Raw genomic sequence first — 18,646 nt, forward strand, 5'->3', positions numbered from 1 at the left:
ACCTCTTGGTGTTCAAGAGCAGTTTCTATCGAGCATCAGTTGATGTGATTCCTATTTTAGTTTCTCGGAAAGTGAATTAATTTTCAGTCTACTCTTAGATCAACTAGTACATTCACCAAGGCATAAAGCAGCAATGTTCCGTCCGGTTGCAGTGATGGTCATCAGAGAGTAAAACGAGATGGCGACAACGTTCTGAAAGTGATTGAAGCGAAGAAAAATATTGATGCTTTAAATAAAAGCTTAGCCAATACTATTTGCATTGAATATAAACTATTCTATTCAATAGATTCCGCTATTTTAACGAATTTATTTCATGTGAAATACCTCGATAAAAATGTAACAAGTGCATCAGCGCTTGTAAAATTTTACAGTTAAGTATTCTTAATCGAATACTGAAAGACCATCGTAAGAGAAAGGGAATGGAGAAAAATCCAGTGACAAACCAGACTTTCTACTCATTCCTTAGATCAATTCGTTTCAAATTGCCGAGAACAGTGTCATTATAGCTATTTTCTGTTCAGCTCAGGTAGAAATTAATCACCAATCATACATTCTATCCTGATAATGAGCACAGGAAATATACATATATGGAGATATTCATATTCATGTAGGATTAAAAATAATAATTTTCTCATTTTTTAAATAGTAATAGCCTATAAATTATGAAATTAAATTTTTATTCAAATAAAATTGTAAATAATCATTTGTTGCAATTATTTGCTACCTGAACAACAAATAATTATAATTATCAGAAAAATAAGTTTATTTCTATAAAAGAATATTTAGCAATATACAGCTATGGAACATACTAATTACGATCATGAAGTACTCAAAGAATTTATTTTATTGCTTGAATAGCCAAATGATTTTATCAATTTACTTATTGCGTAAATACCCATATTAGTAATTTGATCATGAACAGATAATTACTTTGCCCTTTTAAAAATACTTCGATTACTTCACGTTAATTAAATTAATATTTAATGAAATATTTTTTTTTACATCACAAAAATATTCATTTTGTTAATTATGTATTTTTTATAACCTTTATATTTCGATTGAGAAATAGAATTGAAATTCAGGTATTTATAATTCACTCACACGCAATGTTATTGAAAAAATTTATAAGAATTCAAAGAATGTGATGAAAAGTTATTAAATTGAAATTAGGTAGTTTATATACAATAAATATTATGACCACGTTGTGTAAATGGTTTTCCTTGCACCATTGCGTTCTTTGCATAATAGATAATTTTGAAATATTTCGATTTCACTTGTGGATTCGTGATACGAATATGTATTTATCTAAACAGATTTATCAATCAAGTTTTGTCTAGCTTATAGATTATAGATTTCATTAATCAGTTCTTCTTATATCTCTAATGTAGCTTATAATAACTATTCACTTTTTATAACTATCAATTTCCGTTCGTGTTGATTTTTTATCTTTTTTTTGTTTTGATTTATGAACTGATCAGAAAGTGAAATTTCTCTTCTAGGCATTACTAAATAATATTTGATCTAATCCTTTTGAATGTTAAATTAAAAATTGAGAACAGAAATCATATTTCGTGGCATTGAAACTTTCACGCAATGAACATAATTCGATCAAAACAGGTCGTTGTGTGGTTTAAATACTTGTTAGGAACAAGAACTGAGCAATTCGTTGCAGTAACTGAGCTGTCATGGTTCTTGATGAGAGTATAATATAAAGGTATATAGAAAATGATAAAAACAGCAATGCAGATCTTTTTAGTACGAAGACCTATAATTATTGTCGTTAGTGAGGTTCTCTCGTATAACAATTACAAATATAACATATACATACAGAAAAAATATTTTTAAAAAATTACAACATGTCTCACATTATTCAAATGGCTTAGCTTGTGTATGTAAGCCGTAGAACAATTTAAAATTGGCTGTTTGGCGAAGCTGGAAATTGATCTCCTTCATTATCTTTCCTTCGTAGGATTAAGATAAATTTTTTTGCAATTTTTCTAATTATAACGATATTAAATCAAAATAAAATTGTTATTTATAACATAATTTAATTCATGTTTTAGCTTAACGACAAGTTTTATCGAATACCCGCATGTCTTTTCAATGTTGATATTAATTAAATATATTAAGACATAGAGATGATTTCAGCAAGAAGGAAAGAGAGAAGATCCATGGCGTACACCTTACAGCCAATAATGACAGAAGCATTAAAAGATGATATAATGATACGTTAACGATAAACGATCAGTATATCAGTTAATTAAATATTTTAATCATATTTCATTTATTAAAATATCTTTCTTTTTTTGTTCTCTTAGTACGGATCAAGTGCTGCTAGTCCAAGTCTTGGAGGTTCAGCATAACTATGACGATATCTTCCTGGTGTGGGCAAGATATCAAAACTTTGTCTAGTACTTTCACGATCTAGATATCTATCGTGCTTCGGGATTTCTTGGTAAGCCATAGGTCGTATTCGCTGCTTCTCACGAAGTTCACGAGAATGTCGATCTCTTATTTCTTTTGTCTAAAATTGAAGAGTTATCATTATTGAATCATTTTTGTTATTTAATCAATAAGTTATAAATCATTTACCTCTCTCAAATCTATAACATGGTGTCTCTGCTCTTTCTGTTCTCTTCCATTTGATGAATTTTCATAAAAACTTCTAGGTCTTGGTCGAGAGCTTTCGAGATGATCTGTCGAATAACTCTGTCCTCTGGAGCGTGATTTATATACAAAATCACTATGCTCACGTTCCTTTTCTCGATCCAAATTAGGATGGCTTCTTCTTATCATATGGTCACTATGTACTGGAGCAGAATGCGATGCATTGGATAACATGTGACGACTTATTCTTTCATCATGTAACCTTGATTGCTCCAACCTGGTGAAAGAAACAAATCATTTAATCTGTCATCATTTATCACACATCAACTCACTATCATTTATTGATTCGGTTAAATCTTAAAGAGATTACTGTCAATAAATCATCCTTTAAAGGAAAAATTTTCTCTGAACCAGTTTTCTTTTTTATCTATTTAAGTAACTTTCAAATCGATCGTTAATTTTCATCATAACAAATAGTCTGTAAAGATCTAGTGAAACTTCTGTACCTTAAATTCCTCTTTACTTCTATCAAAGTATGTGGTCTTGACAACATTTTGATGCTGACAAAAATAGATTCAAAGTGATTTATTTTAAGTTCCCTGCTGATAATATTATTTTTATCATCATATACGTATTGCTGATCGCATTCTGACAACATTAATAATATGAATATAAAAACTGCATTACTAGCAAACTAATTTAGTTTTATACTTGATATTAATATAACTTGCCCGTGCGGCTTGTCATCTACTAAGTTTGTGCTTGAGAAGCATGATTTTGCTGACACGCGACTGGGCAGTCGTGCACATACCTGTCATTATTGTCGCTGTGCAACGGGTTTTCAAAGTTCCTTAGCCTTCTAAGAGCATTCAACTTAATTCTCAGCCCAGCAAATTAAAAGATTATTACCATGATCATAACCCCATCACATTAAACCAGCAGACAATTTTCAAAGTAAAGTATCTATTACCTCATTATAATTCATGCATAATGTGCTACACCATGTGAAACATTTTGCGTAAGTATTTGTACTCATTAATTAGCATCAAAATCTTGTAAACAACGTTTGTTTTAATTATGTCTTTGTTGAGTTATTTCATATTTAAAAGAATTTCTGTAATTACTAATTGACATTTACTACTTTATTTTAGGTTTCTAATGATGTCCTACTGTAATTTAATAATGAGTAAATGACGTTTAATTTATCAAATGATTTTTATAAAAATTTGTGTGCTTTACTTTGATAAATATAATGAAAATTACAACTTACTTATGTTTTCCATGGCTCTCACTAGTTTCTCTAGATCTAACAATCACTGGCCTCGCGTTATTTTCTCGTTCCATGGCCTTAAACATCTCCTTGGCATCTTGGAATCTTTCTCTTGGGCTTGTTACTTCAATAGGATCAATTTTAGGTTGATACTGTGGACTTGGTGATCGTTGTCTCAATTCAGGTGCTCGTCTTAGTCTATTAGAATTCGGTGATACTCCTCTAGTCAAACCAATTGGTCTTTCCGGACTCCTTGTAACTCGAGGTAAAGCCATATTGGAATTTGACTCTTGCAGATATTCATTATCCTCATTAACACCTCCCCAATCTTCATCTGTAAATAAATAAATTCCATGATTTTATGGTCTTGTAATGATGATATTATTATTTTTAAAAATATATTTATTTACAACCGACGGAGACATTTTAAATATCAATAAATTAACAATCTTGCTAAATGATTTTTCTTAAATTCCAACTTCAGAAATTTTTATTCAAATGACATCATGTTATCTGTTGCAGGGTGCCAATGTAGTAGTTGATAATCCTGGAAAACTTGTTAACGACTTGAGTGTGAAGGAAATCAAGAGTATAAAATGAGTCTTTTACTATTGAAATTAACAAATGTCATGCATTACTGGAAGATAAATCGTGATAATGTGAAAAGAAATACAGATAGAAAAGTTAAGAAAAATATTGGAGGAGTTGAAGACGAGGTGGAATGACATACAAATAAAGGATATTCAGTCTTAAGAGTTGATAAAAGAGATTTAAACTATGAAGGAGTGGAAAGACCGCTGATACAAAGAGGCCATGAGGTTTCCAGTAAATACCAAGCAACCATATTAAAGAGATTTAAAGAGATATTGAGGAGAGGGTAGCCTCTCTTTTCTCTCTTTCTTCATACGAAGCGCAATGTGTACAGGTCGAGGGCACGATGAGATTCAAAGCGACTGAAAGATGCCGGAGGCTATGGGCCGAGAATGCGGAACCTTCTCACGCCGTGAGGACAGAGAACATGTTGATTCGCACACAAATTTACGATCCTGGCTTATGTGTCCTGAGTACTGTCGAGTGAATATGGTAACTAACTCGACAAGTAGACTACTCAATGACCCAACATGATTGTCTTAACACTTCTACTATCCACTTCATGTACCTTTGCCGCCAGCACATCAATCTTGACTTCGAGTTAGACTTTAAGAGATTCTGTTTTACTTGTATCTCCATGTAACTTTCTTCATGTACTCGCAGTTTATTCTTCAAATTTCAACATGTACTTGTTTCTAAAATAACTTTGGTTTTTTACAAAACTTTTTTCATAAGCTGCACAATCATTAATTTTTCATGAGTCTTTTAGTAAAAAGAAAGTAACAGGGAAGTTATAGGTCTTTTTAAAAGTCGATATTGTGTTGAAGAATTCATCAAAAAAGCGTATCAAATTGTATGAGTTGAAGTGCAGTATTGAATTAATTTTTTATAACAAAGTTTCTTTTTTCGTAGAAAAAAAATATTTTCCTATCTTTTTTAATTTTCTTCTCTTCTATACAAGAACTATATCTTATTTCATTGAAATACCATCATCATTTGTAAATCTATAAACTTTATAAATATTAAATTACGCAAGATTACAAATTAAGTTGATGGATTTCAAGGTGTCTGTTACCTAATCTGACTCATATAATGATTCATTTAACATTAAAATATAAAATCCTCTCTAAAACTACTTGGTATTCCAAGATAACGTCTTCCTGTATTTTTTTCATTGAAGATGGTAAGTTTAGACATTGTTTCATACATTGTGGAGGTCTTTTACAACTCAATAAAAAAAATAGATAGCTTTATGCAACAAATCCATATCCGGTTTTGATTTCTATTCCAAAACTTTTTATATTAATATTCTACATTGCAGACTTGCATGAAAAAAATGTTAACGGGGTTTCCACAAAAGTAAATGACCTGTCAGCATAGCAGCACGTTCCCTCTTCGACAATTCTTTTAGTACTAAGATGGAGAGCGGAAATTACGCAAATATTGCAAATGATAATTATGAACAAAACAAAGTATGCCATGTGTTCAGCATAACCATCAAAAGTAGGCAGCTCGTGCTAGCATTATAAACTAAAGCGCGACTATATAACATCAGCCACGGTGCTACCTGTCGCCAATGTACGACGTCCTAACGGTATTCTTTATACAGCAACAGGTGTCCATGTTTTATTTTTTTATCATTCTCCTCCCCCTTAATTTTCTTTTTCAACACCACTCTTATATCCAACTACAAATTTGGCAGCATTAATAACTAGTGTTTATATCACAGCTTTTACATCAAAACCCTGGCAGTTGTTTACTTGTCGACGCACAACATTCTTCATGTGGGTTAGTGGTCCATTAAAATTGCGTGACCGCGATGACTGAGTAAGATTTCTGGTGTCTTTTATTAACGCAAAGCTGTATAATACGATTCATATGAGAGAATACACTTGATATGTTGTCTGCTGGGTTAGTTGGTCTCAGACGTTATGCATTATTAAAAATGTGCCGTCAGCCGTAAATAGAGGGAGCGAAGTCATGCATTGAAGCCTTGTTGATCTAAGAAGACTGGATATCCCTTTCTCCGTGCAAATCTCATGAAAATATTTATCAACATTTTATTCCCTTTTTTTCATTCTACCAACATGACTTGAATATTTTTTTCGTTTCGTCCAAGAGAAATGGGTATTTATGATTGTATATGGTATAATGTGGTACCATATAGTATAAAATTGAAATTCTTCGTGACATTGATGAAATTAAATCTATGATTCATGATTCTCATGTCAGTGTCTTTCCTTTCAATCTCATTCTCTTTCGAATTTTTTGGTGTTCCAAAAGTCACCATTTATCCTTTGAACTGGGTTAACAGGGCAGGTTTCTACGCTATAAGAAAGATTTGAGTTCAGCTAAGTATATTCTCTTTCTTTCTTTTGATTGCTCACACGTAACGTAAGCCAAGTATATACAATAAGTATACACATTCAAATGGATGTGTACCTGTTTTGCGAGTAGAAAGTGTCCAAATTCCTTATCTAGAGTCTAACAATTATATATTTCTATCTTTTCAATGATTTGTGTTTCTCTATTTTTTTATTTTCTAATACACAATCCATAACAGTGAATTCAACTTCTCCATTAAATTAACGTTCACCAATATAAAATAAAAGGATAATTTAATGTTCTCTAATTTTATTCGATTAGAAATCACATTTTTTTCTGCAAATGAGATATGTAAAATGATTTCTTCTAGCTAATAACATTTCTTTTCTCGTTTTTAGCATTTATAAATACATTAAGAAGGAATTTCATTATAAGAGAAATTTACTACATGTCCAAAACACTTACCACTAATTCCAATACGAAGTAGTAGATCCAAAAACCAGCAATAAGTATAGTATAGCATAGATATAATGAGAAAACATAAGTATTTAATCCCGTTAAGACTGTTATGTTTAAATGAGAATTGAACATTCTACTTATATAGGTAAATTACTTACCAGATGAAGTGTCTCGAGATGGTCGAGAAGGTCGTGGACCTAGAGGATGATGTGGTTGGTATGGAGGCGGAGTAGCTGCGCTATCTGAACCGATACCACTGCTTGCTGCGCTCCGCGTTCCGCCTCGTTCATTCGCGGTGTTACCACCTACGATCGTTTGATTGAGACAACGTCGGAATTCGATCCCAGCAAGATTTCCCCGATGTCTGTGAACTGTGTCATAGTCTCGAGGTGGCAGTAAAATAGGTCCTACATCATTATCGCCAGAGTTTCCTCTGCCTTCATTAAAAAAATCATCAACACTGTAAGATTAATCTCAGTCTTTTTATTTTAAATTGCTTATTAATTTGTAGTCTGAAAGTAATACCTAATTTTGCTCTTAATTCAGCAGCCAGAGATTCATAAATGGTAGTAGTTTGAACTGGAATATGCCTATGTTCACCACTACCTTCTGATGATTCAGATTCTCTGGTACTACGACCATCACTGCCTAAATTGCTTCTGATCCTATTATCAGATCCATTGATCTTGCTTGAATTGTCAGAATTCGAGGCTAAAACTTTTAATTGTCCACCCAGAAGTTCAGCTGTCTCCACAGAATCACATCTAAGGAATGAAAACATATGTAAGAAAGTGTTTCATAAAGAGGTTACCAGAATATTTATTATTATTGAAAAACATGTTTTTTTTTTTCAATTTAATGACATCACTCTATTGATTTTATCAGTATTTATATACCTTTTTTCTTGTAATAGGCTTTAAAAAAATTCCAACCATATAATAGACATTATAGAAGAAAAAATTATTCTGAATAATTCAATTTTCACACTTTTATCATAATACGATAATTTATATTACTGAATATTAAATTATCAGACGTGATGTTTTAGCATCTAGGTCAATTGTGTATGTTAAGCTTTGCGTGTAATTATTAAATAAATTATAAATCTAGTATGTGTATAAAATTCCACATACAACTTAAATAAGATCATAAGGTGTGAGATGAGTAATTCCCACATATTCGTAGTAATTTTCTTAGTTTGATAGACGCATAAGTCGCAATGAGTTTGAAGATTATGTGATATATTTAGAATGAAATTTATCGTCTAAGTAACTAATTCTTCAAAACATTAAGTGTATAGTTAATGTGTGAAAAAAAAGATAAAGTAATTTTCTAACTACTGATACACAAATTATGAACATCTCAGGAACTTTGAGGTCCCTTCACGAGAAGAAACCGTTAGGAATCGTGAAAATCGTTAATTAACAAGGTAGGCGAGGTTGTAATGAGCCCGAAGTAAGCATTCAGGCGATGAACTGTATGGCCTTCATTTGTATAGACTGACGCGCACGTAAAAGAGAATAAACTCTCACACACTAGCTGCACGGTTATTCATCTCATCATGTTCGGAAATGGAAGATAATTTTATCCTTGAAAAATAAGTTTTGGTCATAAAAATTAGCTTGCATAAAAACGATTCCTGGTAGCAGATTCATCTTGCTCTGTTTTCAGTACAAAAATAATTGCATGCTCTTAACTGGTTTTTTATTATTTTAACTTTATTACTATTGAGATAATATACTTTAATAGAATTTAGAACAACATTGAAATACTTGTCTCCATTGTATTCTATGTATCGTTGCATTTTTGTACTGTCGTGTCCTGCGTTACTCAATTTCAGTCTAATGAATTCTATGTTACTCTACTCTAGTACCATTGTATTCCCATGTTACCGTATCCTGTCCTACTGGATTTCATTTCATTAAATTGCACATTACTAAATGTTGTTTTCATTACTGAGTAAGATGCATCATTGAATGAACACAATCTGTTAGACATTCAACAACAATATAAATTTTATTTGGGTATTATTTAGATGAACCATAAAAGCTATGCCAAGTTTAAAAAGTGAATAAAATTTTAATTTGATACTTAATGACAATTATTATATTATTATTTTCACTTTTTTTCTGCTACTGTAATAATCTTCAACTTAGTTCATTTTAAGTAACTGTATTCATTTTCCTAATTATTTTCTTAATAACACTGCGTGACAATAATTTTATCTTTTCACCATTACTTTAATTCGTTTACTTTTGATGCAGATATTTATCAACGAAAATAAGTTATAATTTAATCCCGTACTGTTATTATTAGTTTTAACAAACTTTCATTATTCAATTTTCCATTTTCACATTAATTAATTATTCATGTCTTAAAAAGAAACTAAATTATTTTGTAACTATTCAAAACAGTTATGAATATAATGTTATTGTTTTATTTACATGAGATTTTAATACGATGAAAAATGATGCTCATTTATCAAACGATATAATGAGTTTTCATACCACTTTGTCTAAGAAAACAAGTGCATGGATAAATACCTGTAGGCGTGAACATGAACAGGATTGTTGGTGGCTGGATTGGGAAGAAGAAGAGTTGCAGCGACGACGTCCTCCCGTTGTACAGCAGCAAGAACAGCGTGACCTGGCACAAGATGTTTTACAGCAGACTTTGTGGACATACCCGGATGAACGGTCTGAATGATCTTGAGGCCTTTGCTGCTGACCTGTTGGCACAACGATTGATGTAAATGCCGGTGATTAATCATGTTACTTTATTATTCATCGATTAATGTGCAAGTTTGATAGTACGGAGAGGCATGTAAGCCACACAAACGATCATTTTCTTACTGATTGCACCTATGACTGGGTGAGTATACCCTGGAAGGTTACAATCTCTCTATTGAGTCGATTGGTGGGCGGCCTAGAATGGCACGAATGCTCACGAGATGTTTAATTCGTATTTTTAATTTTTATCCTCTAGGATCAGCAGAGAGACCATTCTTTAGTGTGTCGTAATACACCGATACGAAACATCGTGACCGATGATCGCTCACCGACTTCTCTTACAGATAAATAGAGACTCATTGTGCGCGCAAGCGTCATCGGCATCACCGTTATCTCCAACCAACGACTTATATCCCGGAAGCTTAGACTTTTCACAGCCACATCGAGGTTATTGGCATTAAAATACTTGGTGAAAGAAAAAAATTTCCATGAAAAAAAAAGATCAGAGTTTTTTTTGTAATGAAAATATTAAGAACAACAGATAGAAGGTATTTTGTTATTTATCTTCTTATACAAATATATACATCCATTAGTTTTCATCATGTTGACGTGTCTATAGAGTTTGTCTATCATGGTAAAGATCTCTAGTCACCTAGTACCGGCTTGAGGTAGACATCAGCAATCACCAACTCCAACTTTCTCGCCTGACTTTGTCGTCGTTGTCAGTGGATGTGCAATTACAATTGCGCAATTACACGAGATGCGCGTACTTACATTCTGTCACAATAATAATCTGTATTTGAAAAACGATTGCCATTTGATTGCGGAAGACACGCAATTCTTGAGATTCTCTAGACAATTGATAAATGTATGACTTTACGTTCCCTTTTTCATTAAATCATGTGTGTTAACTTTCTACACAAACTATGTCTGTGGATAACTCGGGCATTTTCTTATGTAAAAAAATACCTATTTATATTGTTAATACATTATCGGAGAGTAATTGAATGATTTGAAGCGCAACCCGTTAGTTTACGGATACTTGAGCAAACGAGTCAGTCTATATACTCTACACTTATTACTTCGATTCACCAGTCGAAGAGAAATCAAAATATAATTCAAGGAAAATGCTCTCGCTGCTTTCTTTGATAACCGTTTTTAAGTAATTTACTTGTCAACAAAACATTTCTCCATAAAAATGATAATTTATTTTTTACATGATTCCCACGAGCGTAACCAACCCCTATCTGATCACAAGCGTGTAAATAACGTATGAATTAACAATAATCGCGACACAATCTACTGGGCGAAAGTTGTCCTGACTTCTTTTGTACGTGCAGGTTGAATATTATGTTGTCAGTCGTATTGAGCTTTCCAATTATTCGCATTCACGTGTGTGTATATTACAGAACATGGCATTATCGTTGGCACCAAAACAGAGGATAGTTTCAAACATAATGAGGTTTATTGCATTGTAAACTCGGCCGCATCGAGTAATCCGACTAACCGGGCCACTATCTCCTTTTCTAGATTCCAATGTTTAAACACGTCCTCTGAGTTCAATGTAATTTAAAAACACATCAACATTTCTCTTTTCACTGGTATCTGCATCTTCCACGTTAACCGGTTGGTAAGTATTTTAAATTTTCCAGCTCTTAGTAACTATTACAACCATCACACACCGAATTTTATTTTAAACACTTTCAGATAAAAACATTCATTGCCAGGAAATGAGAGTGAAGAAAAGAAGCAGCAGAAGAAGAACACACCACGATTTACTAATTTCAAAAAGATGATAGGATTCATAGCTAATTGCAAGACATAACAATTTCAAGACTAGTAATTCAGTAGTAATCCTCTTTTCTCCCTTAATTGCACTACTTTTCTTATTCTGCTTACTTCAAAACATCAAACTGGCAATTAAGTTCATCATCAAATGGATTTCAGCAATAAATTTGTGATAAAAGTAGCAAAAGTCCGGTTTAGATTTCACGCTGAATTCTTGCATAAATTTTTCTTTATTTTCTACAACCTAATACATGGTTACTGATTAGATATTTTTAAGTATGACTAAAAATTTATTACTTAGAATAGATTTGAGTTTAGAATTATCTTTTTGGGAAGAGATAAGAAAGTGTAATTTTGACGAGTAATAGACTCGTATGACAATAATTTTTGTGAAGCACCAATTGAATTGATACTTTCAAAAAACCGGATTCACTGAGTGCAAAATCGTAATCCCATCTCTTTCGCCGTTGGTGATCTTACCTGCAGTGTGACCTTGAAAGGTTCTTGGAGTCTTTCACGCTCGAGGAGATATGCTATGGCACCTGGCATCGCATCCACGCCTTTAGCCTCCCTCGCTCCCAAATACCATACGTAGTATGAGCTTTTCTTAACATCTTTGCTACTGCGAAGCCTCAAGGCCATCGCTCACCTGAAACAAACGAAATTACAGTAATTATAATCAACTATTCGTGATAGTTGACTTTTATTTCAATCTACAATTTGCAAGCAAGACGAAAAAGAAACCTCTCGCTATTTTTCTTAGAGGATTTTTTTCTATCGTAAACTTTATAAAGGAGTTGAATTTTTTCACAATTTTTTATGTAAATTTTATCGTAACGTCAAAGTCTTGTACAGACAGGTAATCACACTTTTAACCGCTTGGGTAGTTTTGCTGTCAAAGTCTCTTTTGCTGCCGACGATTCACTGGTTTTCTATGCACTTACGTCTTGGCTTTACCCAAGCACCAATCGTCCGTTGTAGCTTCAGGTACTTTGTGCACCCGTCCACTTCCTCAATTACTTTCATACTTAAACCCGTTTCCATGTTATCCATCTCCTGCGAATTGCTAAGTTCCCACCGATCAGCGCAGGAGAGCAATTGGCTGATGCTTCTCTCTTGAGCATGAGAGAACCAAGAGAAACCATGTTTGTACTCTCGAATAAGCCCAGAAAAATATAAGTGCATTGAGCTGTGTTATTTTTACAGAAAAGGTATTAGGCATGAAAGGGAAATCTTAGAAGATAAAATTCAAGAATACAACCCGGTAGATGTTAAGAAGAACAAGAGAAGAAAAGAAAAGAAACAGAAGGAAAGGAAATAAGAGAAGCCCAAGAAAGAAGTCCGCACGCAACTCACCTGAATGCCCGAGAATGCGCGTCTATTATTCGTTTCTAGTAAATAATAACACGGTAAATCCACGATACAATGTCAATTCATGAAAGTAAAGAAAAGACAAATAGCAGATAACCGCAAGCAAGTGGTGAAAATCAGAAAAACAACTTTGCTATAAAATACTATCGAATCATCCACCTTTTGTTTTAAACACTTGAATCACTGACACGAATCTTGGGAGTGTTGGCTTCTTATCACCGATACATTGCACTCTTGTAAATAAATGGTTTAATCTTGAAATAATATCTACAACAGTAATTTAATAACGTGGTAAAAAATAACAGAACACGGTGTGTCAACAGCGCGGCGCAAAACACCGCAATGGACCGAACCAGCGACGAACTCACTACTGAATTGTTGTTTCCAGGAGAAGGGGCTGGCGTGCAGACATACTGGAGAGAGGGACGTGTGCAGAGAAGGGAATAGAGAAAGAGACAGGAGTAAAAGGTAGGGAAAGAGACGGAGGAACGTCAAACGAGGAGGAGAGTTCGCTCTCGCCACACCTTGGTGTCCGATCAACATCAATACTAGAGAACATTAAGTTCCAAGATGTACTGAAGACCGCTCAAGAGAATACCTTGTTCCAAATTTTTCCAGTTCAATAATTTACCTATTATCTTCATAGACATGTCAGTGAATGTAGAAAAGTCATGATACCTTCAGGATGTGGATGATATTTAAAAATATACTGATTTCATGGTAAAGTTCAAAACAGGTATTATTTTCGGACAAGCTATAATGTAACCATTTAAAGAGCACTGGAAAGTGTAGAACCATCACGGAAAGAATAAACTTGATGTGGTGCCTTCACCCCACTCTTTCAACAATCTCTTTCGATGAGGAGGATAAGCTACTCGTGGGCAGAAGTCCATCGCGCTCGAAATGAACTGAGTACTTATACGGGGTGACCAAGAAAGAGACATGGGATTTTTGAAATAAATTAAATATGGATCAAAGCTAATAATATCTTTTTAATCAAATATGTTTAGATATGGATGTTATTAAATGTTGAATTTAGTTATATAACAGTTGACCTTTTATATGAAATTTTCAGGTGTATGAAATAATAATGAAAACAGAAGCTGACTGTGTCATTACGTAATGATGATGACGATAATATCTCCAATCTCAACAGTTAATTTAGATGATTATGACATAGACAATGATTATTATCATCAACAGAGAATTATCCTAAACTCATGGACCACCTGGGTAGCCGCACCTTGCGAAAATCTCAATTGCCGTTTGCGAAAGTACAAGTCTGTCTCTTATAACTCTCAGCATGCAACTGGCTTAAATAGAGCGGCATTAATCTTGTCACATTTCTCTTACGATGCTCACAACGCCTCGAGGATGATTGATGCCTACCTGACTTTTCGAGCAGCAAGTTGGTGCGTAAGTACGATATAAACATAATACGCGAGAGAAGCATAACGGCGTTGAATATTTTATTGTAAACCAAGCAAGAGAAACCTGAGTTTTGATGAGCTCTTCAGATGATCACTGCTGCCAGAATCCATAAACTGATCATTTGGACGTAGATAAAATAACTTGTTTTATATTGTTCAGGAAGTGTCTGAGCAAATTTCTAGAGAAAAACGGGCCATTGAACTTACATGTAAAATAATCAGTACATTTCTGCTGTTCGTAAACTATTTCCCGGTTGTATACTCTTATCATCTAGCCATATAATTAAAGCAACGGAAAAATTGATAGTCAATAACCTGCAAATTACTGCTATATCTTTTACCCAAGGTGACATTCCAATGTGGTTCTAAAATCATGTGATGTTACTAGAAATTTCCACTATATTTGACTGATGACACCTGTTAAGTATATTATTATTTCTTGAAACGGGGAATCATTGCAAAAGATAATGATGATACAATGAAATATATAATTTATACATTCCTCTTTCTAGTATAATCAAACAATTTAATAAAGGTATGAATATCGAGCAGATGTGTGCAAGGATCATGGACCGACCCAGTGAAAGAAACAATACCTGTGATATCGGTCGGGTCATGACTTACTTCTATTTACGTTGTTTCATTACCTTTGTTGCAAGACTTGCGTGCGACTCGTGCGGCACATTAATACTTGAGTAAGCAAGTAACTTTGTATTCAGAATGAATTATGATTACATTATTTTCTTCTTTAATAAAAAGTTTAATATATTTTTTTATCCTAGAACAATTTATCATAAAAGTAAACCTTGAATTCCTGTAATTTAAGCTCACTTAAAACTCATCGTAAAACTTGATTGAAAATATATGACTTCTACAGTGTTAGTGATAAACCCCTAAGATATATATTTCAAGGGAATAAACATGACGAAGTGATTAAAGAAGTAAAAAAATAATGCATGTATCTTTCTTATAACTCTGTGTAATCACCTAGCACCTGCGCAGGATGTTAATAGTACGCACTTATGTTATAGAATTATCACTAAAATGATAAGGCTATGCGTAGCAGCTGAACATTTTTCCCTTCCAATGTTATATTATCAGGAAAGTATTGTGAAAAAGGGTGATGATGTTAAATCTAGTGATTAAGTAGAAGACAGAAGATTACGTTATCACGGAAATTTAAGGATTAGTTCACACAGCTCTAAGACATTCATTGTTGAAAAAACTCGCGAGAACAACAGTACAGAGGACAAATGGTGGAAGTAATTATAAATACGTCTGCAGCCGGATTTAGTTAATATATAAAATATTTATAAGTATTGTAACAGCTACGCAATGCATTAGTTTACTCATGTCTTGAGAGAATCTACTTTATTCAGTAGGTACATATGATTTAGTGTTAAAGATGAGTTTTTGTTATGACTCCATGTACGTCCATGTAATGCTAAAAAACATGTAGAAAGTTCCTACGTGATGTAATGTTAAGATGTATGGAATTACTCTACAAAACATAGTATATACATCCTATAAAACTTTTGCATGATGTCCAAGACTCGTATAACATTCAATAACTTTAGCCATAAAAAAATTTGTATTAACATGAGGTAATTGAACTGAGATATGTAAACGGATAGTCTGTTTCCTGCGATAACTCAAACAAAGCTTGATCTTGAAATTTAAATAACATTAAATGACACTCAATGAAATGAAGAAAAAGTGAATTTTTATGTGATCATTTGTGCGTTATGGAAATCGTTGGCAAATTCTTTTATTCTTTAAATCATTCTTTCCACGTACATATCAACGATGCATTATTTATGTTAAGAAACATGTCAAGAGTAATAAGAAGATACATGTTTTGACAAAATGTATAATAACTTTCTTTATATTGAGCACAAATTCACATTAGGAATTTGAAGGAGATTGATGAAATCAATGAGCAAGAAATTATCACCAAATAAAAATTATAAAAATTAATTTCGAAAAGGAAAAAATTCTTTAAATTATGTGAAAAAAATTTCTTAACCCAAAAATAATCAGCTGTCAATTTTGCTTGTTATTTTTGATGTAAATTGATTGAGGGAAAGTTATTTTGATTATTTTAAAAAACCATAATTTATCATACTATGATATTTAGACTATAAAACTGTTATATTGAATGAAAGTTTATGATCTTCTATCTGAAATCTTACAATTACATTAATGTTAGATCCAGGAATAAGAGAATAAGACTTCATGAATGTCAAAGCGTGTTGATGACCGACATATCGAATTTCTCTATAGAAATTTCTCCGGAGTGACTAAGGAATTTTAATTATAAGTTAATGAGTTATTCTATTATGCCTTCAACCTTCAATATGAAGATGTTAATGAATTAAACGTGTAAATTGAAAAATTAGCAATAATTAAACTTTATAAATATTTATCAGACCAATGTTTATATGAAGTAGTTTTTATCGTACATGAAACGTGAATTATGTCATTATTTTATTTAGATTTTATGCCTGAAAACTATGCAAGCACCAAAGTTTCCAAGTAAAACAAAAGAAGATGTACATGTAATAAAGAGAGATGAAAAAAAAATGAAAAAAGAAAAATAAGAATATACATAAGTAGCCTGAAGCTACTGACGTGTCATAAACCATCTGAACAGGAATGACTACGCCTACGTTCTTATATACCATTACTTGTTTTATTTTTGTATTTTTTTATTTGACACTGAGTGTGTTTGCATGCACTTACCCATAGATTTAAAATGATAGAATGGTATAATGCGCACGAAAGAACCATTCTCAGAGGCAATTAAAACGACTGAATCTTGCGCGTTGCTAAAGATACAGGGAGAGGTTCTTAACATCTTCTTGACTCTGTCTTCCTTTTATATAAGGACTCTGCAAAAGATTCACTTTATGTTCAAAGAAAAGAGCACTTAGGAGCGTCAATTTTAAATTATAAACTACTGAGAATAACAATGAGAAAGTTCAAATCATCGTTTGTAATTTTTTCTTAATTATAGATTGTTATGAAAACAAATATCGTCTTTTTGAATTTGTTCATTGAGTCATGGTTTCTTTGTTAGCTGTAGTAAAAAAAGATTGTTCAATAACAGAAAATTAGTTTTTGTTGATAATGAAGAATAAAGATTTGAATACTGAACAAATACCTTTGATAATGATTACTCATTTAGTATGTACATAGCAGTAACAGAAAAAGAATCGGTTGCGGCCCTGACATTTTGCAGGACGTACGAGGCCGCATTGATGTCAATTTACTCAGCTTTTTCTTGGTGTATGATATCACAAGTGTGCGAACACTGTACTCCAGCAGTTCCTGATTCTCACTTTCTCTTCAGCATATCGATGACCATGTGTAAGCACGCGCTTTATGCATTGTCCATAATATCCAGTAGAAACTCGTTAAATATTGATGTGAAAGCAAAAAATGTTGATCAACCGGAATTAATGTATTTCCTGATAGAGTTTCAATCTAATCTTTGAATTATTTACATAACCATTCGTATTGCCATTCAATATGACCTTTACCCCGATAATTTCACTGCATTTTTTTAGCGTATCAATAGATGTAAATATAATTAACTTGTTTTTTGCTTATGTAAACAGCTAGTTTATCAAAATGTTGATTATAAATTATATTATAAATAATTTAATGTCAACTCCGTCTTTTTTAAATTTAGATGATGAATGACAATCAAGAAATGGCATGTCAATAAAACAGAATATTTGTTTACATTATTACTATCAATAAAAATGTTTCCTAGTTTTGCTACAGTATTCAAAAATGATTGTGCTGCCATCCAGTGCCAATATTTTGCCCTGAGGCGTGTGACAATCGTATTCCCCAGCGCTGTTAATTTTCCATTACTAAATCAAATTTAATTTTTAATTATCATTTAATTATTGATGTAATTAAATTACAAAACTGAATGATAAATTATATCATTTCAACTGTGTATGTATAATTTAATATGAAACTATTGTCATTTCAAATTTATGCTATAGAAAAATTAAATGAGACTATAGTAATTTTAAATGTATTACTTGAAGTTGACTTCTTTA

General features: G+C 32.5%; 1 protein-coding gene across 9 annotated transcripts; it reads right to left on the minus strand.

Annotated features, from left to right (window-relative positions):
• Positions 1 to 1,747: 1,747 nt before the first annotated feature.
• Positions 1,748 to 18,176, minus strand: LOC118071192 (uncharacterized). 9 transcript variants are annotated; one of them, XM_035090197.1, is made up of 9 exons: positions 13,126 to 13,291; positions 12,714 to 12,923; positions 12,250 to 12,418; positions 9,796 to 9,980; positions 7,778 to 8,016; positions 7,411 to 7,689; positions 3,878 to 4,211; positions 2,593 to 2,884; positions 2,315 to 2,524 (listed from the first exon to the last, which is right to left on the minus strand). In XM_035090197.1, exons 3-9 carry the CDS (start codon positions 12,409 to 12,411, stop codon positions 2,315 to 2,317), a joined length of 1,701 nt encoding a protein of 566 aa, XP_034946088.1. In that variant the 5' UTR covers positions 12,412 to 12,418; positions 12,714 to 12,923; positions 13,126 to 13,291. The 9 variants fall into 9 exon arrangements, with proteins under 9 accessions (XP_034946093.1, XP_034946095.1, XP_034946088.1 ...); XM_035090200.1 differs by lacking the exons at positions 12,714 to 12,923; positions 13,126 to 13,291 and adding an exon at positions 17,734 to 18,176; XM_035090199.1 differs by lacking the exons at positions 12,714 to 12,923; positions 13,126 to 13,291 and adding an exon at positions 17,313 to 17,413.
• Between the last annotated feature and the right edge of the window lie 470 nt (positions 18,177 to 18,646).

Source organism: Chelonus insularis, unplaced genomic scaffold (assembly GCF_013357705.1).
Source record: "Chelonus insularis isolate UGA/USDA-ARS -01 unplaced genomic scaffold, ASM1335770v1 contig_75_pilon, whole genome shotgun sequence".
In the NCBI taxonomy this organism is placed as follows: Eukaryota; Metazoa; Arthropoda; class Insecta; order Hymenoptera; family Braconidae; genus Chelonus; species Chelonus insularis.

Excerpts from the sequence above, each read along its gene's own strand:
- LOC118071192 (XM_035090202.1), bottom strand. The coding sequence starts at position 12,411 with ATGGCCTTGAGGCTTCGCAGTAGCAAAGATGTTAAGAAAAGCTCATAC. Across the intron at positions 8,017-9,795 it reads GTTCATGTTCACGCCTACAG|ATGTGATTCTGTGGAGACAG; the intron begins GTATTTATCCAT and ends TTCATTCCTTAG. Across the intron at positions 4,212-7,410 it reads ATCTCGAGACACTTCATCTG|ATGAAGATTGGGGAGGTGTT; the intron begins GTAAGTAATTTA and ends ATTTATTTACAG.